Source organism: Trifolium pratense, linkage group LG4 (genome assembly GCF_020283565.1).
Source record: "Trifolium pratense cultivar HEN17-A07 linkage group LG4, ARS_RC_1.1, whole genome shotgun sequence".
NCBI classification, from domain to species: Eukaryota; Viridiplantae; Streptophyta; class Magnoliopsida; order Fabales; family Fabaceae; genus Trifolium; species Trifolium pratense.
The window spans coordinates 42,254,384-42,282,302 of record NC_060062.1 but is presented as its reverse complement, the minus strand read 5'-3'; the positions used below and the strand labels follow the sequence as shown (position 1 = coordinate 42,282,302).

At 31.1% G+C, this 27,919-nt stretch overlaps 1 protein-coding gene and 1 long non-coding RNA gene across 2 annotated transcripts; one reads left to right on the top strand and one right to left on the bottom strand.

Annotated features, from left to right (window-relative positions):
• Positions 1-1,411: 1,411 nt before the first annotated feature.
• On the bottom strand, positions 1,412-11,445 carry LOC123881939 (TBC1 domain family member 15). The gene is made up of 15 exons (XM_045930706.1): positions 11,102-11,445; positions 10,757-10,927; positions 10,618-10,669; positions 10,240-10,347; positions 7,964-8,048; positions 7,407-7,461; positions 6,508-6,903; positions 6,279-6,338; positions 5,633-5,731; positions 5,419-5,529; positions 4,733-4,804; positions 4,524-4,640; positions 3,743-3,892; positions 2,657-2,757; positions 1,412-1,916 (listed from the first exon to the last, which is right to left on the bottom strand). The coding sequence occupies exons 1-15, from the start codon at positions 11,162-11,164 to the stop codon at positions 1,589-1,591; spliced, it is 1,968 nt and encodes a 655-aa protein (XP_045786662.1). The 5' UTR covers positions 11,165-11,445; the 3' UTR covers positions 1,412-1,588.
• An 11,951-nt stretch (positions 11,446-23,396) lies between these two features.
• Positions 23,397-24,412, top strand: LOC123881938. The gene is made up of 2 exons (XR_006799643.1): positions 23,397-24,048; positions 24,145-24,412. It is a non-coding gene; the product is annotated as an uncharacterized LOC123881938 (long non-coding RNA).
• The last annotated feature ends 3,507 nt before the right edge of the window (positions 24,413-27,919 follow it).

The following is a 27,919-nucleotide window of genomic DNA, read 5'->3' as shown; positions in this document are numbered from 1 at the left end:
TAAAGTGTGATTAATACCTTTTGTCACATGACATCTTTGGATGTTCATACATATAATACTGATATATGTTTATAAAAAATATATATATGTGAATTAATAATTTTAATGTCATTAAATACATTATATTATAGGACCCAAAAATTTCACATGACCAACTTTTTTCATTAAATATATATGTAGAAATCCTTTTTCCTTTGATTGTCTGAAAATTATGATGTACCATCTTTCTTTTACTTAAAAGAAAAAGTTGAACAAGTGTTTCATGAATGGGACTCAAAACCTGATATTGTTTCGATAAGCATTCAAAACCTGATACTATATCTTGAACATACTTTAACTTCCCCAAACAAAAATAATACACAAAATTTTAATTACATTTCCATTCAATTAATCATGTAAAATTAATTTTAATGAGTAGTTGGTTTGTCACAATCACATGGATAAGGATATGGAACCTGGAGTGTAATTAAGCTGTGGTTCCAAATATACACACACACGTGAGGGAGTGACATAGATGATGGACAAGACATATCGTTATCTTCCCGGCTAAGGATTGCATGGTATGGGGTGAAGAGTGAGGTGAACATCAGTTTGTAAAATTGCCTGTCTGGTCCATTTGCAGCAAATGAGGTAGGGAAGAATTTTATTATCTGGTTCATTATGTTATTGCTATAAATTAAATTAAATCCAACCAACTCATTCATTGTGTTGTTTCTATCAATTAAATTAAGGGTGAGCCTATAAATGGTCATTACTCCGGCTCACTTATAAAGCATATCATACAAAAAAATTAAAGAAAAAATTAATGATAAAAAGATAGTAACTTTCTACAATTTTAAGATATTGAATACACAAATTCTATTTTTTTTTCTTCTTATTAACATGTTTAACTAGGACCTCGAGGACATTGTTTAACATTTTTCTTAAATTAAATCTAAGGATAACCAACCATATACACCAAGGTTTTTCCTTTGAATGAGTGTTATCTAAACACAAAATTTGAGGACACACAATTGACACACCTTTTTACCACTTACATGCACGAATCGATGCATGCAAATAATATTAAAAAAACAAAAAGTATATATTTGTTATACTTTTGTTTGAAAATTGTGTTGAAATAACATTTTCCTTTCCTTTGCATATGTGGCAACCAATTTGTAGGCATGTTTAAAACCTATGAATACAGTATTTTCTTGGTCAAAATTTAATTTCTAAGTCAAATTTTTGTTACTTTTATTTTGACGTTTTAAAAAATTCTTCTTTAGTTTAATCTATACTTAAATATTGTATTTTCTTTATCATTTATTGATAAAAAAAATCACTAAAATGGAAAAGATTAGGAGTGAAAAACATTATTCAATACTTAAAAGACTAATAGTAGTGAAGACTGAAGATACACGGCGCATGAGATAAGGCAAGGAACAAATGCATAGGTATCAGGCTTTGACTCAATTTACAAAGATACGTTGCATTTAGTACGCTAAATCAAATCAGGAAATGCACAATGAAGTTAATTAATATTCATGCTTCACGAATGAAATTTATGACTATACCCAAAAAAAAATTGTGACAACTGAAAATTTATCTACAACACTTCATCATCTTGTTGGACGTAAAACGAACCATCATCAACAGGCAGCGATGGTGGAGTACCAGGCGGGATACGAGCTGCACCTTCTTCACCAGCACATATGGATAAAGCCTCTGCATCCCTTAGCGTTGCATCAAGGTCAATGTGACCACTTAGCTCGTTTATAAACTTCAAAAGGCTATCAAAGTCCATTTCCTCTCCCATTATTTTACTACGGTATCGTTTCAAGACTGCAACACATACATAGAGGTGCAGATGTTCCGAGGGATAATGTGTCCACAATACTTCCCACAAGCGCATTGTTTTCTCGTACTCAAACTCCCTGAAATGTAAATAAATATTATTAGTTGCCTAAAGGAGTATTGCATATATAAATGTTTCAGATAATTCAAGGTAAGGCTAAACCTATCAGACTTGGCAATTTGCAAATCAGAAACACTAATAACTATGTATATACTAAAAATAAAATCACGGGCATTGGGAGGGAGAGACTTTGTCAGAAAGAAAGGCCAGTTTTCAACAAAATTCGGTCTCAGTTCTTTTGTATTTTGAGGGGAGGGAGTGTTTAGAAAAATTCAAAATTGTAAATGGGATGGATTTTTGTTATCAGAGTTTGTCCTGTGCAAATGTAAAGCCCGAAATGAAATTTAATTACAAAATTCTTCTTGATATATTGGGAGAAGTAAGGCAATATCAATTGACAGTAACTAGATAACATTGTCAAGAACTTGTCCAATGTCCATCATAAGTCCCAAAATTAATTTTCAGAATCTTTTTAGGTTACGTTGAAATTCATTAAACTTAAGGGGAGGCAAAATCATCTCTAGCAAGAAGAGGAGAATTGAGAAATATAACATAGGTAGGACTCGTTTTCCTTAAAGGAGGCAGAGATTCAGAGTCCTGGTTTTCTAAAAGCAGCTCAAATGGAAACTAGTTAAGGACCATTTAATAATAGCCTTCTAAATTGATGGGATATTAAATCTACGTTCAAAAGATACAACACTTATTAACATCATATACACCAAAAATTATGACACAAATTGAAAATTCAAGGAATCTAACCTTTTAAATTGAATCAAAATCCAGCGGAAACAAAAGAAATAATTAAGACAGTCACGCTGCTTAAAATAGTTATGCAATGGACTATCCAATAGCTCCACCAACTGCAAAAAATAAATTAAGTTTAAGGATCAAAGAGGAGATTAAAAGCAATATATCTCATAATGTGGAGACTAGTTACATAGAAATGTAGGACATATATATGGGGGTGGTGACAAATAGAAACACCATGATACAGACAATCAAAGTATCAATACCAGTTTCTGCTACAGAAAGCTCAATCTAAAATTTGAGTTCCGAGTTCAAATAATAATTTACTAACAGCCTAAAACTCCTATTTTGCCTTATATTTTCATGAAAAGAAAAATAAAAATGTTGTTAGGTGAGACTGATACATCGAAAGGTTACTGATTGAAATAATTCATGCATTCTTGTTGCTAATACAGAAAGTATTCATTTGTAATTCTGCACAGTAGTTAATAGAAAAAATATGAAAAGGAAACACAGCTGGATGCAAGTAAATTGGTGTCAAACATATAATTACTTTAACTTATAGTAAATCTGGTAATAGATTTGGATCCTACTATGTTTGAATCCAACATGAGAGGGTTATATTCATCATCATCACACCATTAAAACTCATTCGGTCCCACTTATATATTTTTGAAGTTGTAGAATTAAATGTGTTTCAGCAGTTACATCAGCATGTCCGGTCAGAAGAAGCAGCACCTCTTTATAAGGAGCAAAACTATTGAAAAACACAACTACTCCCTCCGGTTTTGATAATATAAGCAAAATTTGACTTTTTAGAGATTCATTGAAAAAGTAATGTATCTCTAAAAAGCCAAATTTTGCTTATATATGAAACCGGAGTAGTACTTCAATATGCAATCACTCGACATATATACCCAAATTATTTAAAGACGCCGTAAATGATGATGCATAATGAGGTTGAGTACATGCATGTTAAAATAGTATAATGCTAGGAGAAGTGTAAAATTGACAAACAAATATAGCACAATGTAATCATTAAAAATCAACAACGACGTGTGTATGCAGCTTGTCAGGGAGAGAGAACTAGAGATAAACCTTAGATAATGCAAAAAGTTGAGAGTGCATGCCATTTTGGTCACGATTAAAATTGGGCCCAAGACGTTCCATCATAGCAACAAAACACCAAAATGCCTCTGATTCATCCTCCATTACAAACAGTATCGGAGACAGAAGATCACTCATTCCCTGCAAAAGAGGGAACATATAAGATTCCCTAACCATGTGTTTACAAGTCCTCAACTATAACTATTTTTCTGGATTGGTAGAAGGGATGAAGATGGTGCGTGTAAAAATATAGGACATTATTTTTCATTAGTTCATAATATATTTGGTTCAGAAAAATAATAGCTATTGAGACACTCATCTCTGACTACAGTGAATACAAAATTGATTTGTTTAATCAAAGCAAGCAAACAACTGCACCACACATGCATCGAAAATACGGCTGATAACTTCAACAGAGCATTACAACAAAATTTTGGTCTTTAAGACATGATATTGTTGGGTATTGGTTCAAAAAGACAGTGGAAACACCTTTATTTCCGATTCTTCACTCTTCTGATACAGATACATACAGTATCTCTATGATACAGAAAAGAGACAACATAGGATACAATTGTAAGAATCACTCTCTATATAACTAAATGTTACAACTGGCTACTTGGATGTGGTTACTAATATATATTAACAACTAGTCACTAGATTAAGCCCCTTTAGAAAGAAAAAGAAAAAAAAAAAAAACTAGATTAAGCCCAAACCTAGTAGAAAAAAGCTTTAATGGTAGTTGAAATATTAAACCCAAAACCGTCGACAGTACCTGACAATAACCAAGATCGAAGTTGTAGAATGAATATGTCAACAATATATCTCGCAGAACATTCACATTTGGATTATCATCCCCCTCATAGAAAGCGATCGATCTATCGGTTCTCACCTTCAAATATAAAAAGGAAAAACAGTTAAAACTACGTAAGCATTATCTGTTCATTTTTAGTCATTCAAATTTAAAAGTAGTGTCCAACTTACCACATCTTTCTCAATAAGCCCTTTCCTTTCCCTGAATTTCGTGAATCGTTTAGCCTGAGCCGGGGCGATACTCTACATGAAGTAGATAAACAAATTTATCCTTTGAAAAAGGCTTATAGAATTACAGCAAAACCATAGAATTACAGCAGAAAAAAATGTCAAAAGAGATGGCGATGTCTATTATAAGAATTCATAATTACTTAAAAAATAGAAAATAATCCAAGACAACAAAAAACAGATGAGTATATTCATGTGCAGATCATCATATCTGTGCAACTGCAGGGTAGGTTTTGTATTTAATATTTATTATCAGCTCCATATCTATTTTGAAATCGCACAGTTCAGAGAATCTAGTTTGCTGGGGTAGCAGGAATCAAGAAACAATAGTTCTTGCCTGGTTCTGGGTGAGAAAAATACCTAACGTGGTTGTGATGTATCAAATGTGATTTGGCAATCTTCTATCCAAATCCCAACTCATGGATACTGATCAGTCTATCATCAGTATATTTAAAAGTTTCGAAAGGGAAGTCATTTCAGAATGATTTTGATTTAAATATTTAACAAACTAGAAACTAAAAGTGTGTGTATCATCTCGTGATTTCGGGACAGTCCTTTAGAAATAATAGTGACATCATAAATCATTTGCATCTAACTTATGATTCAGAAAATCATTTTCAAGTTTATACCTGCCACTGGTTCTTTATGGTCTCGTACTCCGACTTCTTGACTGAACTCAGGAATTCTCTCTCAGCATATGTTGAGTCATACGGATAGTATCCCAAAAGCAAACCCCAAACCTATCATTTATATTTATATATTACATAAAAAGATATATTAGAGGAGCACAAGCATATTTCAACTCTAATCAAGATACTAAGCCTATAACTTGTATATACAAACCTCATTTCGTAATTCGTGGTCAAGTCCACCATAAAATATTCTCTTTCTCAAAGCTTCTGAATCTGTCACTCTACCTTCAGAATCCAAGAAGGTAATCCACTGCATATGATTGAGCCCAATAAACAATTAGCATATAAAATCTGAAAATTTTCAAAATACTTAACATGAATGACATCCCTCAACCATTTGCACAATTCTCTCTCAAAATCTGAAAATTAATGCAAGTTGTCTTATCGCCAACAGCATGCTCCTTTATAGCACAGTATATATAGACAATACAATCATATTATTTGATAACAGACCATTTCAAAATGGATAGGATATAAATCTGGTTTGGAAAAAAGTCTAATAAAAATCTATATCAAATATATTTAAACAATTAAGTATTAAAAATCATTTTACTTTCATATTTTATATTTTTTACATGTATATATAGTATTTTAAATTTTTTAAGATAAAAATACATGTTTTTTAATAAGCTAATTGAAATTCCAAAAGAACTATTAACCATCCAAAAGCATAATACGGACCCTTTTTAGCATTTGGTTTTGGTTAACTGAGCATTTCCAAGAGAAATTCAAGCATTTAATCTATTGCTAGCAGTCTGTATAAGAAACAATCTTTTTATGAAACATACAGCACATACCTCTTTAGCATCTAAAGGGGACTGTCGCGGTTTTCCCCATACTAGCGACAAATTGTCAAACTGCCAGAAGAGAAACAAATAAACAAAGCTGTTATTAATTACTTAACTATAATTATTAATGTTGTACAAAGGTGAACAGGGGAAAAAGCCACTAAAATTTTTGCAGATATGAGCAATATCCAAACCAATCACCAGGGCACAATGTACAATTGAAATAAGTAGCAGTTACCTCCTGAGAATCTGGAATATCAGAATTTTCATCAGAATTTTTTTCTGCAACATTGGAAGACTTCGGAGGATCAAGGTTAGTCTGGATATGAGTTCTCCTCTCATTGGCACTAAATCCATTACTCTGATTTTCTCTAAAGAGCTGTGAAGTTGTTTCACGGGCAAACTTAGTAACAAGAGAGAACTTCTCTAAAACTTGAATAGAGAGGTCCCGAGCAGGATCGTGAACTTTATGTCTTGGTCTCCCATGGAACTGAGGAACACTTACACTTCCATTATTGACACCGCTATCATTCCTCTCTTGGTTCTCATTCAAAGTGGACTCGTCAACTGACATATTTGAAGGTCCACGTGCAAGAGGAACAGCCCTGGGCAGTTGCAAGGAAGACAAAGTCCTCTGGAAGTCAACAAAGCAATAGAAAGGTTAGCAGGCCAAATAATGACATAATATTCAATTACAAATTCCACATGTAACCATTTTCATTATTCTCTCACCATTTTTGCAAGGGACGAGCTATTTAACATTTGGACTTATCATTTGCTACAGGAACAAGTTATTTAACATTTATACTATAACAACCAAAGAGGGGAAGTTACTTATGATCATGTATAATTAGCGAGGTAAAATTCCCTCGTATTATTTTGAAATACTTTCCTCGAAATAATTTTGCTAAAAGTCAAAAGACAAACAGGATAAGCAATCCGACAAGTATCCAAGCACTTGGGGAACCCTCCCTTAAAAGCTGGCTATCAAGGGGGAAGAACCAAGCCACTTAAATACTCCACCAAGTATTCATACTACTCAATGTTGGACTTGAGCACCTCATAATGCCCCAGTCCCTATCATGATCCTGTTGCAAACACTAAACACAGTTCACTTGAACATTGCACAGCACACACCTGCAGTGTACTCTGAAAATCATTTACTAGGAATACGTTTGCATCTTCAGCAGATCTGAAATGCAGAAGATGAAACAAAATGAGATATTAAACATTTGGCACAGAAATAAGTAAAAGCTACCCATGAAGGCTTCTAAAGAAAAATACACAATAAAAAGACACAATGCACAAAAACCACTTGAGAGAAACTTAACAACACATATGGGCCTTGTAGAACATGAAACATGTCAAAGACAAATGTAATCACACAAAGACAAAGTAATCACACACAAAGACAAATGTCTCAGCAAACAATCAGCTTAGAAAATATGTTATCCAAGCCAGATGTTAACAAAAGATATTATCATGTCCGTATTCTATTGTTATATCCCTCTCCTGATATAATACAACTATACGAGTGAGAAAGGGAAATCAAACAACTATCTGTAAACTGTTAGTGCCCCACAGACTTTCTCAATTCCCAGGTAAATTTCACAATTTTTATAATATATCATCAATATATTGGCGATTGCACTAAAAGAAATTAAATACAAAATGCAATGAAATCAGAACCTAACCTCACAAGAAGAACATGTTGCTTTATTGTAGCAAGGAATTCTTTGACTCCTCCACTGTAAAAATATAGTGGAGGATACGCAAGCCCTGCAAAAGGTATTTAAGAAATTTGGCAACTGGAAGTTATTACTGGTTGATATACAAGTTACTTAACATCTATTAATATAAGAAGCATTCATGCAAAAGAAAAGGCAGAAACATATCAAAGTTGTTTATATACAATAAAGTATGACAACCTCTCAAAATCATTTTAAAATGCATTGAACTAAAAACAAATCACTAAAAAAATAAAATTGTAATTTAAAAAGGAACTATAGTTTCATTTTAGTACATTAAGATAGTAAAAATGTTATGGATATAATGTGTTTATATTTTCTAATATTCATCGTAACATTAATTCTTAAACACATTAAGATACATTTTTACTATAGATAACATGTATTTGCAGTACCCTTATCCTATATTTTTTTTTTTTAATTACTCTTTCCTTGCATCCATGCATCACATAAATTACACACAAATGTTAATTCTGTGCATTAATCTATTACCTACTTAAAGAAACCTTATTCCATTTATAACATTTTCCTATATGCTATATAGAAAGCAAAATACATACTTGGATTGCAAACCCTGGTTTCCAGCATTTAATTTAATAATAAAGTCTATATACTATGCTTGATCTACTCATTCAGTGTCTGCTAAGAGAATTGGATGTGGTGTTTTTTCCAACTTGCACATAAAGGGAGTGTTTGAAAGTGTTTATTTACAGTTGATTGGACTTATCTTGTGACATAAGAACTTATATTAGTATTTGCATACACTTACAAATAGCTAATGACATACTCATAAACTATTTTCAGCTTAGTTTAATCAACTCACTAGAATGACTTATAAATAAGAGCTTCATTAAATTTCTTAAGATAGCTTATGAAAGAAGCACTTAATTAAATTGTTTACTCAAATGCGCCCCAACTCCACAAAAACTAAATCCTGATACATAGGTCACTGTCAACAACAAAGCTATGTTGTCAATCTCAGATAGCGGCGCATAGTGCCAAACCCCAAAATGCTATAGCAGAATGACCACTATTATGAAGACTAAAAAACCACAAAAAACCACGTACAAAGTAAACATAAATTCCAACAACATACATAAATACTCAAAAATAGAAAAATGCACAAAACTAAAGGGACAATCAAACTTAATAATTATAATCAACTTTGTCTTTTCCCATCAAAGTAAGCTCTAAACGTAATCAACATTACATCGCATCAAAATCAAGTTCTAAATGTAATCAAAATAACATGCCATCAAAATTAAGTTCTAAAAGTACTGAAAATGACATCACATCAGAAAAAGACAAAAGCAAGTTCCAAAAGTAAACGAAATAAATTGCACAAAAAGGAATGAGAAGAATGAAAACAAAAACGAACCAAGAAAAACGAACTCGAACAGAAACATAAAAGAAAGAGTATATACACCTTCACACAGAAACAGAGCAAGGAGAAAAATGATGGCAAAACACGAAATAGAGAACTCGAACAAGAGCAAAGCAACAATGGCAGAACTCAAACTCAAAGGAACGATGGCAGCAAGAAGAGAAGAAGAATGAAAAGCGGCCACAATTGAACAATCAAACATGTGGGTTACAATATTAGGTAATTCAAAGGGTGAGAAAGTACCAATATACCCTCAACAAATAAAAAATAAATTAAAATTTTAGGGTTTTTGAGAATTCCCCTCCAAAATTGCAACAGAGGCCATCAAACCGCTACGATACTGGGATTGTGCCTCGATGGAACCGCTTTTCAAACACTCATAGTGGCCGCACTATTGCCGCTTCTCTAAATGGTGCTCCGCGGGATTATGGCGTGGCAGCAGAGGGCTGCGCTGCCACGCCGCTATAGTGTACTATTAACAACATAGCAACAAAAGAGAATAACTTGAGGGAACTTCATTCACCTACCATACAGAGAGAACATAATAATCTATATCCAAGGTAGTATTTTGCTTTTATACCATCTCATCTAACCACATGTAAACCACTCCTCTCTTCCCCAATGGCCTCGTGATTGATTATAATATCATATGCATAAAACACATTAATAATAGAAGTTTCATGGTTGACACATAGTAGGAAAAATAATAAAACCACGACAAATTGAGAAATGAAGAACAATAAATATAAAATCCAATTGTTTCAATTCAACAGAAAAATAAGATAAATAACAATAAATATAAAATCCAATTGATTCAATTCAACAGCAAAAAATTCACCTGACGATAGAACAACAATGACATATTGCCATCCAAGAGCAGGAGTATGCCTCCGGATGGACCTGACATCAGTAAACGGCACCGCCCTAATAGTGTAAAGGTTTCTGTCTAAACAAGAAATTAAGAAGAAAAACAACTTCAACACTTGGCCATAATTACAAAAAGTAGTAAAATCATCAAGTCTACTCTAAATCTTTGAAGCACAGACACTCCTCGGATTATGAGTGTCCCAGTGTCAGACACACGTTAGTGTCTGACACTGACACGACAGTGGCACATATGATTTCATTGAATTATGTATTTTCTCAAAATATTATCAGTGTCGACGTGCCAGTGTCTGTGTCGTGTTCGTGCTTCATAACTCTAAATGTAAAATACCTTTATCAGACAAGCCATTATCTGCGTTATGCCCTTTATAAGGTATCCAAGTCTACAAGCAAAAATAAGACATTCACATTTACAATAAATAACAAAATCAAACAAACCAAAAAGTAATCAAAGAAAAACCGATTATCACCATAAACACAGCAGGTCCTTGCTTAAGTAACTTCAATCTTCCACTAATAGCAAACTGAGTTGGATGAATTGCAACATTATCCTTCGAATATATAATTTCAGCATCTTGCAGTTCACTGGAGGAAGAGCTTTGTTTGGTACTGTCGTTACACAGCATCACGCTAGCAGATCCCTAATCACAACAAACAATTAAAATTCACAAAGTTACAAACAAAGTAGTGCATGATTGAAGAATTTAATTGAATTAAATCGAAATCGCAATCGCAATAGCAAAACCCTAATTGAAAACAAATTCGATTGTGAAGTGAATAGGGTTTATATCTATCTATTTATCTATATATCTTACTTGTTGCTGTGACGCGGCGTAATCGGCGTCGTCGGAGAGGTCGTGAAGATCGGAGTCTAGCATCGGCGATTTTGCGAATAACCGAAAACGAAGAAATTGTGCGAAATATAGAGAGAGGTGTCTTCGAGACGAAGGAAAAGAAAATCTGTGCTGTGGGGAAATTGAACAGAAGAAGTGAGAAAGAAAGAACGTGACGTTTGTTATTTGTTTAATATCTTTTGCATAATAACGCGGGTACTGCGTGTTTGCGTTTTGTTTCGTGGAATGTACACCGCTTGATGCTTACGGTGGCCAGAATAAACGGCTGAGATCGATGAATTTATTTTACCAATTCATTCTTTTTCGTCTTCATCCTTCAACACCGCCCTCCTATGAAAAACTATTTTGTTCAATTAAAAAAAAAACACTAAATAGAAATAAGGAAAAATTTCTAAAGCCTACTTATTTTCTGATTCTCTAATTCTTTTAAGGAGAAGTAAAGTCAAACACAATTTTATTAAAGATTTTAAAATAAGAAGTGTCTTTCTTTTAATGAAGAAAACACAATTTAAGTGACTTAAATAAAAAAGAATTTATGATAATTATCTTTTATAAGTTATTATTATCTTTTTTAAAGTTTGTTATTAGTATAATTTTAAGTGACTTAATATTATCTTTATTATCTTTTTTAAAGTTTGTTATTAGTATAATTATATGTTATTATCTTTTTTTTCTTTGTTATTAATATTATTATTTTTTTTATATTTATCAAAATATTGTTGACATCGCTTTTTAAGTTTGTTATTATTAAGATAATTATCTTTTAAAAATCACGTCTCTACGTAATAAAATATTTTTTATTAAAAAAACAAGAATTTCATAAGCCTATTATTATGATAAATTTGTCGTAAAATATTAAGCCTTAAAAAAGTTGGGCCAAATACACACTTCAAATCGGTGTCACCTATCACACCCGATCATCCCCTTATCCACTAGGCTACTTACCAAAGGAAAAAAAAAGTCGGTGCCACCAATTAAAAAGAGGCTCCTAAAACATTATAATGTCTTATGTCGTTATTTGGTATACACTCGTGCAAACATATTTGTAGGTCTCACCATAAATATAAACCATGCAAATCTTTCAAAAAGTTTCGAAAGATCTTTAATCTTTCTTGTAAAATATTTAAATCTATAACACTTTCAAATTTGTCATTTAAAACACTTCTTACAAACGTTAAGGAATCCACTTGGGCGGAGCTACACGCAAGTGAGGGTGTGCTGCACACCCTGAACTTCTAACAATTACACATATAATTGTGTATTTTTTGCATTTTGAACCCCCTGAAAATTTAATTTTGCACCCTGGGCTAAGAGACTTGAGAGAAGAAAAGACATGGAGAAAGGAAATAAAATTGCACCTATAAACCTATACAGTTACAGAGAAGATGCAAGGAAAATAACAGATATGAGGAGCTGTGTGCAGAGGAAAGAAACAAGAAGTGAGTGACGGCCACCTTGTACAAGTGGTATTATTTAGGGTTTTTCCTATAATCCATTTTGTCATGGACCTTTATTATATTTGGTCTGGTTCTAGAATTTTTTTTCTACCCATACATTTATCTCTTTACCCCAACATATTTTAAAATATTCTCATTCTACCTTTATATATTAAAGTGTGTTGTTATGTTAAAAGTGTGCTGATATGTTAATTAAAGTGTGCTGGTATGTTAAAACTACATCAAAAGTTTGCTGATATGTTAAAAGTGTGCTGATATGTTAAAATTACATTTATCTCTTATGGTCATCACTGATAAGATGGTTTATATGATGAGATTTGATCCTGTAAAGATATTTTGATAATAACTTCCATTGCAAGTTATCTTAAGCAAGAAGTGAATAGAGTGGGCATTATATGTGGCATATGAGCTGCATGCTTTGACTTCCAAAATTTCCTAATGCAACCTGTAGTTTAGTATGACTAACCTTATTTCACCATCTGGTAGTTTCTTTTATTTTATGTAATTCCATATGAATATAAATATGATTTAGATTATTTTATGATGTGGTCTAGATTATTTTTGTATGCTATAAGTAATCCCCTTTTGAGTCATGGTTGAGAACATTATAGTTGGAACTATTTTAATTTCCTTGATATGAAATTTCTTACTGCGTGCTTGCCGCATTGTTTCCATTGATGATTGAAATTGTAAAAGAAAAAATGGAAAATAGGCAGGTAATGGATCTGTGAATGGAGGCTTTCTGAGATGCTTGACAAATAAAAATTTGCAAATTCATAACATAACTATCCCTAAGAATTAAAAACATGTAGTGTCCATGTTTTGTAGTCTATTTGGAACTGCTAGTGCTAGGTTCTGTTATTTGGAACTGAAAGTGAAAGATTGAAAATAGAAGAACGAGGTTGAGCTTTGTTTTCTTAAATTTAAATTTTTTTTGCAACCTTAAACGAGGTTAAGGGTACTGCTGAGAAACTTGCCTTCATGCAATCTACAACATTGGAGAGACAAATGTAATTTTAACATACCAGCACAACACACTTTTAACATACCAGCACATTTTTGATGCAGTTTTAATATACCAACACACTTTTGATGCAATTTTAACTACCAGCACACTTTTAACATACTAGCACACTTTAATTAACATATAAGCACACTTTAATTAACATACCAGCACAGTTTAATATAAAGGTAGAATGAGAATATTTTAAAATATGTTGGGGTAAAGAGATAAATGTAGGGGTAGAAAAAAAAATTCGGATAATGGAAATTCTTCGGCAAGCATGTGTAATAGCCCAATTGAATATTGTTTGAGAAAAAATTAAATCGAAAAAAAGGCATAACCTGGACAACTTAAATTCTCAAGAGAACCCTGACGAGGACCTTCAAGAAGCAAGGAAATTTGGGAGATGAATAAGCAATTGGGCTTTATGCATAATTGGATGATAAAGTTCTTCAAAATCTATCTAAACTTCAACAAAACACAAGGAACAGAATTACCCAAAAATGTTATAAATATTTTTTCTTTGAACTTTTATTTGCTCATGATTTTCGGGTGTTGTTCTTCTTTTAAGGCATTGTGGTGATTTTGTTTTTTGAGATTTTTCTTTAGCATCTTTTGATCAATTTATCAAGAGTGAAGTTTTCAGGTGTTCTCTTTAGAGTGTTGACGTTTTATTTGTAGGTGTGAGAGTAAATTTTATCTTTTGCAATTCACATGGACCTTTTCCCTTTTTAACCTCTTGATTAGATCATATTAATACATTTTTAATTATTTAGAAAAAACATTGGCCTTAATTTTGTAGTAGTTTGAAACAGTTCACAAACCCATGTTTACAAATTGAACATCCTTAGGGTGCGTTTGATCTGCTAAAAAATAAGGGACTGGACAGGACAACTTCTGTTGTACTGTGTTTGATTTTAAAACTGTTCCTGGTACTGGACAAACTAGGGGCCAAGGGACAGGACAAAACTTGAAATTCTTGTCCCCACAGAACCACGGGACAACTTTTTGTCCTCAGCACAAGTTGTCTAAAATACCAAAATAACATTTTATCCACCAAACATCGTATAACACAGAGTTTGTTCAATACCTTAAACGTTTGTCCTGTGCTGTTCTGTCTTGTACTGTCATGTACTGTTCTGTCCAGTCTTTATATTTAGCAGATCAAACGGACCCTTACATTCCTATACAGTTTTCATAGGTGATATTAGAAAAATTCTTCTGTTGATACCAAAAGGGACAAGGGCACATGTGCATACATTGATGTCATATATAGTTTCAAGTAATACTCAATTGTGATGTCGCGGTTGTGGAGCAACTAGAAAATTGATTGTGGAGGTATATTTTTGAGGGACAATTAGGCAATTTCATTATCTTTGCTTGTAATTTGAGATGCTCTTGAAGCAGAGCTTTGGGCCCATTTCGTTTCCCATGGGCTTGAGCTGGTTTCCGATGAACATTTTGATGGTAGTCATCTTTTATTCCCCGAAATTTCATTTTTGTCCATGTGAATAAAGTTTGGAACACATTTTCCAAGCTTTTTCTATTTTAACTATTATTTTTAAAGTCATAAAAAGTTCAAAAAATAAGTTTCGAACTTTATTCTTATAGGTAAAAATGTAATTTTGAGGGAATAAAAGAGTATTGGGGGAGAAATTTTTTACTGGTTTTATATTATATGTATGTACACTTTTTTTTGTGTGGTTATATTAGTTTAGTGTTGGGAGCTAGATGCTCATTGGTTACCAGATGATAACACTCTTTTGGATTTTTTTAGTAGTTTAATAGCTAAAATTTTATCCTTTTAAAATAAATAAATAGGTGTATCAGAGTTCGAACTTCAATTTCTTACATATTACATGCAACATTCCTATCAACTAGAACTTTGACCCATGCGGTGCATGGGTCTAATTAGATGTAATATGTAATAATAAAAAATAAAATACAAAAATTCTAAGAGCATTTTCAATAAGAGTAGTATAGGGAATTTCATGGACTAATTATTCTATATTTGTTTATGTGCTTATTTTATATTTTATATATTTTTTAAATAATTTTGGAACCACGTCGTTTTGATTACTTATTAAAAAAAAATTGCTGATAACTAAAGGTTAAAATATTGATGATAATTAAAGGTTAAAAAAAATTAAAGACACAATCAAGAATATAAACTTAAGTAGACATCCATAAATAAATAAAAATTGTGATTAATTCCGCCATTCAAATTTATTGAAAACAGAGTTAACATATTAGGATTCCTAAATTCTTTCATAATTGAATCACATGTTTTAGCGGTTGAAAGATTTTATTGTAAGTAAGGGATGCAGGTTCGATTCCCATCATAGACAAATATGTATTTTTTGAATATAAAGTTGCAATAAAAAGAAAGAGAAAATGAGAGGGGAAAAATTTTGGTTTAGGGTTAGCTTATGTTATCAAGCTTATAATATAAGAGATAAGAGATTATCAGTTTTTAATTGTTTAAATTGTGCAACGAAAATTGATGTTGCTTAATTGTCGTATGAAATCTTTCCTATGAAAGTTGATGGAGCTTAACACTTTGTGGACATAATTTAAATCACAATTGGTCTGCTAGTGCATATTGTATCAATTGATCATCGGTTAATATTAAGTCTGCAATGTTAAAATCAAAATAATGAATGTGATTAGTGACATGACTATGGTTGTGTTTGGTTGTATTGCAAAAAAATTGATTTAACAGAATTGAGTTTGATAATAACTTTCCAAATTACACGTGATAATAACTTTCCAAATCTCACATGATAATTATTCTCTAAATTTATGATCCGGTAGAAAAAAAATCATTGATCAGGAAAGACATAAAAATATTTCGTGATAAATAATATAGTCAACAATAATTTTGATATGATATACTTTTAAAATTGATGGTGCTTATCAATTATTGCACATAATTTTAATCACAATTGGTATACTTGCCATAATGGTTGGAAATATTGTCTTGTATTGAAGGGTTGTGGGTTCGAATCTTAGTCAAGACAAAATTATATTATTTTTTAATAAAAGTTGGAAGATAAAATGGAGGGAAAACAGGAAAAACAAATTAGGGTTTAGAGTTTGCTTATGTATACAAGCTTATAATATAAAAGATTGAATTATGCTCACGTGCACACACTTTGCAACTTTAATTATAAGAAAAAAAAGAGAATAGAAAAAGTTGATGTATTTATTTATAATTAATGTTAGAGGAGAGACATATATACTAAAATAATTAAGGTTAGAGGAGAGACACATGCTAATTTTGTTTGACATTTGCTCCTTAATTTTCATGTGTGATGTGAACAGAGTCCTTGAACAATTTATTTATGCATGAAGATAGGGGTAGAAAGTGAGACAAAGAAGGGCAAGCAAACGGAGTTCGTGTCCTTATTGTCTTTAGAAACAGACAACCTCCATTGACTTGATTGCCATGCATAACTGAAACATATACCCTTCACAATAGTCCAAAACAGTGAATTCTTTAGTACTTTTTTACTTTCTTGTTTCTCGATTCCATCTCTTGAATATTCTCTTCCCTTATTTCACGAATCTCATCTTGAATTCTAATTCATTCTTTTGAAGTACTATCATTTAAATTCAGTGTAATCAGTCACTTTTTTGTTAACATTATATAGTCGAACGTTTTCTTTTCATTTTTTTTTATGTAAATAGGATTATGATGGCTCACACCTTAAGAGAACGTTAACATATGTATTTATATATCCACCAATAAAGTCATCGTATTGACAATGAGATTCAAACTTAAATCTTTGTAGAATTTAAGTTGAATTCTTACAAACCGAATCAACTTACGTTGAGACATTTTGTTATGTGACCTTTTTTACAAAAAAAAAAAAGTCATATTTATACTGGTAATGAATTTTAAGATTCATAAGGTATTCCAATAACCATGGTCAAAAGTTAAATATGAATCTTACTCTTAGGGGCTTTCATTTTTTGATTAAAATTCATTAACTCGTGCATGGTTGAATTGATTAGTATAGCAAAAGTGCAGGGGAAAACATAAATTCTCTATGGTCAGAGAATATTATGGTGTGGTCCTTAAAGTATGTCCGATCAAATTAATCAAAAGGGCCTTCAGGGTGGATATTGGACAAGTACATCCATTTTCTTAATTTAACTGAGACATCTAAAAGTTTTGTAGGGTCGTGTTGCCCCTCTTCCAATCAAAAAAGTTAACGTGCTTTCCTAAGTATTCCTGTTCAACAGAATATTTCAATCACTGTGTTTTTAAATTTCCATTTAGTATATTTTTTAAAATGTTTTTTTTTAAAAAAATTTTGATGTCTTTAAACATGACTATTTTTGTAATTTATTACTATGAGATATGTCAATTTTGGGTGTAAATTGGATATCTCCACGTGCAAATGGAGCGCAGATCTCTCAAGTCGAGTAAAATCACATTAAATAACCAACTTTTATATTATGAATTTTAAGACCGATACACTATGTAGAGTATCAGCCCCATTCAGACTAAACGATTCACGAAATTCAGGGAAATAATTTACTGAGAAAGATGTGGTAAGCCGGATCCTATATATTTTTAAATTTAAAAATGACTACAAATGAACAAATAAATGATAGTATATATGTAATTTTAACTATTTTTCCTTTGTATATTTGAAGGTGAGAACTGATAGATCGATCGCTTTTTATGAGGGGATGATAATCCAAATGTGAATGTTCTGCGAGATATCTTGTTGACATATTCGTTGTACAACTTCGAAATCACGAGATGATTCACAACACCTTTAGTTACTAGTTTGTTAAATATTTAAATCAAAACCATTTTGAAATTACTTACCTCTCAAAACTTTTAAATATATTGATGATAGACTGATCAATATTCAATATGGGTGTAAATGAGTTGGGATTTGGATAGAAGATTACCAAATCACTTTTGATACATCACAAAATTAATTCTCTTAAGCAAATAACAGAAAGGAAAATGCTAACTAGTGCTCCCGGGGCACTACTTAAGGATACTAATTATAGTAAAATTACATTGAAACTTGTGTAGTCAATGTTTGTAAAGTATAAAAAGTGTCATTTCCAATGCAAAAATTACTTTTTTTGTATCCTTAACTAGTGCCCCGGGGCACTAGTCAGCATGACCCTAACAGAAAATATAAGAGAAATAATTACACTTTTGATACATCATAAAAATTACTTATGCATGTGTGCATAAAAATGAAAGAAATGAAAAAAAATACAAAAAATAAGAGAAATAAAATATCGAAAAGATAAACTAATGTTTATGATTTTCTCGTCTAAGTTTAAAGTGATTATTGTTTAATATATAATTTGTAAAGAAAATATTGGAACATTTAAGAAAAATTATTTAAGTAATGAATTCATCTTGAATGTGTGCTAGTTTTAAACATTTACCCGTATAATTATTAATATAATAACTGAGAAAGAGAGTGTATTTATGTTTTTCAAGTTTTTCAATAATATATTTTTTGGTGAAGTTTTCAACGGTAAATTAAATAAATACCATGGATATTTTTGTAAAGAAAAAATGCATATGAAATTTTATAAAGTATCTTATATTAAGAACAAAAAAGAGAAAAAGAGTCCTATAAATAAGGATAGAAGATTAGAAGGAGTAGTGGAGTACATAAATGTAATATGGTTAAAATTTATAATTATTTTCTATTTTTACAATATATATAATATTTATTATTACATGATAGGCATGAATTCAGAGTCATTTATTACATGTACAATTAAGGAGAATGAATTCTTTTAAAAATTTATAAATTTATATCAGCAATGTAATGCATGTAGATGTAGTAGTAGTAGTTGATTAAGGATATTTTTTGTGATTGATATGCATCACTTTAAAAGCCATATTTGATGCATAAAATTTTGTATAATTTGTTAATATTCGATTTTTTTAAAATTTTAAATTTCATAAAACAGCGGTGGTTCTATGAGTTGTTTGGTGGTGGTGTATTTCGTAATTGATATGTATGAGAGTCATATTTAACATACGATAAAGAGAAAAAAATTGTATATTATTTACCTGATATTCATTTTTTTTTATTTAGTTTAAATGTTATATGATATAATGGTATTATTTGTGTTTACACCGTACCATCTCTTTAATTAAAATTTACAACTTATAAATTTTAAAATGATAAATGAAGTTCTGAATTTTAGATTAAGTTCAAAAGTTAAATTCTCAATCAAAATATCAAAATTTAATCTCTAACTTAGCAACACTTGATTATCCACCAACAATTGTAAAAATCGCTCTCTAACCAGTAACCACTAACCACCTTATTTGATAGACTTGCACTATCCTTCCCAACTTTCACTCCAAACAATGGTCGAAGTTGTTGCAATGTGTTTAGGAGGTCACAAGTTGAGTCGAGGAAATTATTCTCTTGGAAATAAAAATAAGAACTTCAACCATGAATGTCCAACCTTTTCCTAGACTTCGCATGTGGCAGGAGCTTTATGCAACCGAGGTTCCCTTTTCTAAATGTTACAACTACCTATATAACAGATGTAAAAAAACTAACTATATAACTACCTATATAACAGATGTAAAAAAAACTAACTATATAACTAAATGTTACAACTAATTTCCTTAAAAAGAGGGAGGAGCAGCGGTGGTGAGATGAACGAGGAAGGAGATGAAATTTTTGTTCTGCAATCAGGATCATATTTAGTGACCCTAATTTCCTTAAAACAGTTTATGAAAACCCAAATTAAGGTAGTTGTTCATGTTCCATCTACGACATATTATAAGCAAAAATTGTTTTTTAGATTCATTTATGAATTGATGTATTGGTCTAGATTAGTTTATGTTGGGTTATAATTAAGAGAGTCTATGAGATGATCACATTGAACAACCAGACAAATAATACTATTTAACAACATATATTAACCTAAAACTTTAAGATCAAAATTATATATGAGTCATTTTACTTATAATATCTTGGTCACTATTTTATTATCCAATGTTAAAATCTTAGATATAGCAATGCTTTAATATGAAATAGAGATATGATCACTAAGATGTATATGATGGTTTGACCATATTCCATGAGGCAAAGAAAGAGAGGTAGTGGTGGAATGGGAAAGTCCTAGGATCTGGTGATGAAAGAAATGTGAAAATGAGAATGGTTTAAGGCGTGGGGGAATATGTTTGGGTAGTGGCATGCGAACTTATCGCCACAAATCATGAGAGAGATACAAAATGGAGTCTTTTATAAAAGGGTCTTTTCCACTTCCCAAAATACCTTCAAAGAAAGGAATTCAACAAGAATATACACTCCTAGAAAGCAAAGAATGAATGACATTTAGAAAAATAAAAGAAGAACTAGTAGTGGAGTATTAGCAAAAACCAAGGAGAGTGTCTCCCATTGCACACTCAAGGCAGGCCCTCTTTGGCGCCGGTGTCCCCGCCCACTTTTATTTCTTGCTTATTTTGCCTATTTCTTGTGTCTCTCTTATGTTATGTTAAGCTGTGTTGTGTTTGTGTGTGTCTTTGAGTGAAATTAAAAAGATACTATAAGAAAAACTCAGTTGGTTGGAACATCGCAGGACTGATGTTCGAATTCCGATAATCCCACTTATTTATTTTATAAGTGAATTTCTAGCTACTAGATTATTTGACTAAAAAAAATATTATATCAACAATAAATCAGTCTTAGTAATATGAGATTTTAGCCGCTTAAATACGTATGAAAAAAATTTAACAGTTGATAGGAGAGAATTTAATTTACGTGTCTTAGATTTTTCGACAAAGATTAACGACCGTTAAATTATAGTAGAAATTTTGTACCGATATGATGATAAAAAATAAAGTAAGACAAACCACTCTATACGTTTAGAAACTTCTTCCAACACTAAATATATCCTTCACTGACATTCTGCACTTTGTTTCCCAATCTCTATATATGCACCTTTCTCTTCCCACCAACACTAACACTTTGACCAAATCACTTTTATTTTACTATATACCGCTGCCTCGTATTATTTCTTATATGTATCTAATTAACTACTCGTATATATGACCAAAAGTACCATATTTGTATCTATGGGGAGACAGGGGAGGTGGTTCTCGTTAAATCTTCAAAGGGATGTGCAATATAAACACAACTTATAGTCTAATAAGATCATGCAAAGACATACACATATATAATCATATTATTTAAAACAAAAACAAAAATTGAATATATGTAATTAGACAAATAATAATATGTAATCTAGGAGAACAAGTTATAAAACTCAATAAAATATTTGTAACCCGTCTTTTATGGGTCTATTTTAGTCTTGTGTAGAGACCCGATTCTTAATAATATATTTACTGTTCAAAAAAATAAATATTGTTTTAAAAGCCGTGTATTTAATTCTTTAAAAGTTTAAAAATTCATTTTTTATTTAATACAATATTTCTATTTTAGATTCTTTAACATGTTCCTTGTGACACAAGTTAGTACAATCTAAGTAATTGATAGAAGAAATAATATAATTTAATAACTATTTAAATATCTAATAAGTTAATTGTTGTTAATTTTTGTATGTCTCCTTTCCCTCCTTCAAAAGAGAGAGATAAGGGGTCCAAGTGTCTAAATAATTTCATTCCATCCAATAGGAATTTTCATAAAACCATGATTTTGTTCACATAACCTGAGCATGCACATATAAGCCAACTAACTTATTCTCTCTAATTACCAAAAGCATAATCAATTACAAGCATGATCTAAAAAGGGTCCTAGTTAAAAACAATAATTAATGCTAGCTAGAAAAGAAAAGGTAGTACTAGTACAACTAAAGAAGTTGTTTGTGATGTGTTTTCATATTTTTGTGTGTGAAGAATATTTCAGGTGCATGCGTAAAGACACAAGAGCTTGATTTTTATTGAGTACAAATTAAGCATGACAAACCCTAAAGTAAGTGTTTGCTCCCCTTTGACATCATTCCACTCACCTTCTTCACCTTAATTCTCATCATCCCGAGGCAAAACTACTACTATATACATTCATTCTCTACTTCTCCACACCCTTCATATCCTCACTTCCACTTCTCATCTTCTTCTAATCTTCACCTCTCCATCATTTTATTTTGTTACACATATATGATATGTCATATTCATATATATCATCACTAATTAGCCACCACCCTCCTTTAATATATGTTACATTATATTTATACACCGGCCTTAAAAGTATTTAGTCTAAAATATAGATCAAATACATAACTTTTTCAATGAATCTAAAAAATCTACTTTTGCTTACATATGAGGCTGGAAGAAGTATGGTCTATTAAGATTTTTTTTTTGAAGCTACCTAGCTAGTTTAATTATTAGTTGCACTAATGTTTTTGAAAAAATGTTGAGAATTGTGTTAGTGTGATAGCAACTACAATAATGTTGTGTAAGGACAAAATCAGCAAAGGCGAATTAAATTAAACAAACCCATCTTAATCTTTTTTTTTTGTCCATTTCTTAGAATTTGATATCCCCGTGAATTAGTATGTGGAGAATCCACTTAATTTTTCTAGGAATATAAATGGTTTTTGTTCTTTTTCTACTTTATGATCATTTTCATTTAGGCATGCTGCTAGTACATATATAGTTCCACCTGAATGCATATATTGATAGTGACTCCCATAAATTAATGTATGGTTAATTTATAGTGATGTTCCTAATTATCACCAACCTATAGCTTAGATCGATCACCATTCACCACCCTCTTCTTCAGCTCCACCATGGTGTTAATAATTGTGATTAGGTGAATAATGGGACCATATAATGGAATATATATTGTTTAATGTTGAAATGCCTTTTTCTTCCCTTTTTGGTAGATAGTCAATTAGAAAGCTAGCTAGCAATGAAAACCACTTGAAATTTTCTAAGTAGTTGCAACAATATGGATCCATCTTCATCAACTCATATATATCTAATTCATATGGTTGAATGATATATATGATCATATAATCAACTTTTGTTATGTTCTTGCTTGCAATATTTAAGATTAAGCTATGTATATATAGTCTAGGTTGATATTTTTTATCATTATATATGTAAGAGAGAATATTATTGATGATGGTGTTTGGAATTCGGAAAGTAGAAAAGCGATGTTGGTGAGGTTCAATCCGAAGACGGATTTACATATAGAAAAATGTAAAATACGATCTCAGATTGAGCCGCGCCAATATCACTTTTATTATTGGATTGCTTTCCAACTCATCACAACTCATCACATCATATTCTCTTGTGTGAGAATATTCTCAATTTATTGATAGATCTTATCATGTCTAACATTATTTCTTTCTTGGTCCAATCTTGAATTCAAACTAGTTGGTGCTATGAACAAACTTGTGGAAGCTAAAGTGCAATAGGAATTGCAATAAATGTGTGTATGTATCACTTTCATTCTGATGGTACACAGGTTAGCAATATGGACAAATATCTTTAATTTCTCTCTATATTAGTCCTGCTTGTTCTGGTTTTGATTATTTGCTATGTGATTTCTTTCTTCTTATAGCTACACTAATTTCAAGGTGATACGACAGAAAGTATGGGACAAAATTTGAATAAGCTATAGAAGTGATATGATATTAGTCCATGATCCATGCATGTGTCATGTTTGATCTTACTTTCTTTACCTTTTTCATTCATTTTTTTAAATGTCAAATTTAGTATAGTTAGAATCATATACTGTATATAAGCTTCCATTTTACCTTTAATTAAGAATATCTTCTCGATGGAACCCACTTGGGTTGACCGGGTGGTGAAAGTTTGAATTTTTGAAATTTATTTCTCTTAAGATTTAAGGTTTGAATTCTCTCGGTATCATTTCTTAACCATTCTATATAGAACAAAAAAAATCTCTAACTTTAAATAGACACCATTATAAATTAATGAGCAATGAAATCCTCTAAATATGATGAGAAAGTTAACATACATTTGTATTTTTGCATCATTCTTATCTTTGATAAGAATTTACAATGTTACATATCTTAAAAAAAAAACAATTTATTTATTTTAATTTATTTACCAACATATTAAACAACCATAGAGAGAGTAACAAAATAAAAAACCTACCATGATCTAGATAGACTTATATGTTTGTGAAGGAAGTAGTGTACTTAATTCATGAATCTTCCATATAAAGTCAGTATTTAAGAAAGGAACAACTATTGTGGTTTGCTTTTAGGATTTAAGCACACGAGGAGAGTCAAATCCAAAAAACTAGTTCAATAGGTAGAAGAGTCTCATGACTTAACTACCACATTGAGTATTTTGAAATACTTAATGTGGGACTCCTAACATTGCCACACCCTTTAAGAACCGACGTTCACGACGGCTTTCACTTTATTGACATCAGGGGCGGAGCTGGGCAGGGCAGCGGCCTGCCCCAAAATTTTAATTTATACCATACTTTTTTTTTTAACTATTAGGATATAGATATGATTAAACGTGGTATTCTTAAAAAATTATGCGTGTGGCGTGGTATATATATTCAATCTCAAAATTGATATTTATAGTTTTTTTTATAAGCAATGTTAGTTGTTAAATATTTATAGTTTATTGATTTTGAATAAAAGTGTAACTTAAAAGTCTTAACTTGCTCGAATTTCTCTCTCATTTGATATCTTATTAAAATTGATTAAAATTAACAGTTTATGCATTTTTTAGCTCCATAAAAAAATCATAATTCCATTGCGACCCTCCCCAACATTGAAGTCTAGCTCCGCCACTGAATGGCATTGACCCGATGGTAGCCCTTTCCTTTTTGGCGGCTTCACTCACCTATAAGTATTCGGTGGAGCACCCTTAATCCAGCCTATAGGTAGTCCTTTTGTGGTTCAGCTCTCAATGAGAGTACCAATTGTTAGGATTTAAGCATATATGAGGATAACCCAACCCAAAAGAGTAGTCCAATATATAAGAGAGTCTCATGACTTAAATACCACGATGAATACTTTGAAATACTCGATGTGGGACTCCTAACATTTGCTTTTCGATGAACTACAAAAATATTTGGTTTGAGAAATATTTGTTAATTAAAGTCAAATGAAAAAATATTTGTTTCAATAGAGCTATCTCATTAAGAAATTTCAATTTGAAAAAGAAAAAAAAAATGCTGGTTTTGTAGGATGCCAATCATAGAAATTAAGAATGTGTCACGCTGCAAAGCTCCTCTTAGACACCAGACTATAACTTTAATTTTAGACTAATCAAGTAATTTAATGTTTGAACTTTGTTCTTACAAATGGTAGCAAAAAGGTTTACAAGTCTGAGTCCTACTATATGTGTGTGTGTTGCCATAGTCAAATTATTAGTTTTATGTGACCTTTGATCTTTTGAAAATTTAGTTTTATGGGACGTTAAAAGTGTTATGATATAGGGTCAAACATGTATATTTTCTCTTTGCTGTTGAAACAAAATTATTATTATTTTTATATTTGGTCAAGAACAAAATTAAAATTATATATAACAAGTCATACAAGTTTTGATTGTAAGTAAGATTGACCGCATAACTGATAGCTACAAACATATTTAATATGATGCTAGAATCAGTTGATGTCTGAACTGATCCGAATCAGATTAGACGGTCCAATGAATCGAAACTTGATGATAAAACAATAAAAAAAAAAAAAAGACCGCTAAATTATGCCTTTAAACAATTGGAGCGCTAACAAAATGCTTAGCTAGCTAGCTTGGAGAATATATATTGAGCTGTAATGTATGCAAACCAGATAAAATAGATGACCAAAAATATATATTACCTTCTTTCTAATTACTTACATTTTTAAGACAAATCCAAATATTATATATATAAAAAAAAGAACATTCCAAATTAATATAACAAATATATACTCAAATGCATTATGACAGAATTAACACAATTAAGATTTATTTTGGTGAGAAAATGATAATCAAGCAAGTTAATTATTTTTGAGGAAAATGTATGGTGGACTTCCATATGAGTGTATATACCTTAAGAGAGATAAAGATAAGAAGAGTGATGCGATAAATATGATAAGTTGATCATGTGATATATATATATATATATAGGAAGAGGGAAATAAAGTTAAAATGAGATGTTTTTGTAGAATATGGAGTATAAAAATATCAATTTTAATATCGGAATACAGGTAAATTCTAATATCAAGTGGTCCATGGTGGACCAGTCATGAATAACATTATAACGAATACGAATTTTACAAAATTCACTGTTGGATTGAAAGTTTATATCATATAGATCATCCATAGAAAAATTTAGAAAAATTGAAAATCATTTGATATGTTATTGAGACACATCAAGATTAACGGTTTATTAAATAACGTAAATTTTGATGGGTCTCAATAACATATCAAATAATTTTCAAAAAATTTTAAAAAAATTATGGATGATCTATACGATATAAACTTTTAATCCAACCGTGAATTTCGTAAAATTCATATTCGGTATATCACTTGTCCACGATGGACCACTTGTGAAGGTGGTCCACCGTAGCATTAGCCCTGAAATACATGTTGGTTATCGAAAAGAATGGACAATTTTTGAGCAGCAAGTTGAGATACATACTTAAGGGATCAATGCTAAAAATAATGAGTGAATAGACAATTTATTCTCTGAATTTGTAATCAATATCCAATTCAGTCTCTAGCTAAATTTTTTGAATAGCACAATAGTCCTTGAATTAATTATTTGTTAGTCAGTTTCATCCCTTGATTAACTTCAAATGTTACTTAAGATGATATGCTATGCTATGCTAAACAATGATGTGCAAGTCCATAAACGTTTCAAACCACGTTCAGTCCTGTGCACACCGAATCTTTAGGAAATGATCAAATTGAAATTGTTGAAGTTTTGATTGAAATTATGTGTATGTTTGAAATCTTTAGTCAATTGTTTTTTTTACGGCAATAAACTCATAACATTTCATTAATAATCAAATCTTGGATACATGTAATCAATTGTGTGGCTTGGCAGGCATGTAAGTATGTTGTGTGTTGTAGGCAATATATATGACTCCAAATACGTGAGCTGATTTGAAACTCATATGGTCTGCCACATCATTGTTTAACATGACACGTACATCATTATGGCTAATGTCAAAAGTTGACCTAAGGATGAAATTGATTGACGAGAAACAAATTCAGGACTAATTTGTTACGGTATTTCAAAAAAAATTAGAGAATAAATTGAACGATGGTTGTAAATTCAAAGACCAAATTGCCTATTTACTCAAAAATTAATTTTCCAAAGAAAGAAGTAAGGGGAAATACATTTCTAAGAATTTGTGACA

What these genes read in the sequence shown, in the direction of transcription:
- LOC123881939 (XM_045930706.1), bottom strand. Translation starts at nt 11,164, where the DNA reads ATGCTAGACTCCGATCTTCACGACCTCTCCGACGACGCCGATTACGCC. An exon ending in CATTGTTGTTCTATCGTCAG is followed by an intron (nt 8,049 to 10,239) that starts GTGAATTTTTTG and finishes TACCTTTTGCAG; the next exon opens with GGCTTGCGTATCCTCCACTA. An exon ending in ACCACGAATTACGAAATGAG is followed by an intron (nt 5,530 to 5,632) that starts GTTTGTATATAC and finishes TATAAATGATAG; the next exon opens with GTTTGGGGTTTGCTTTTGGG.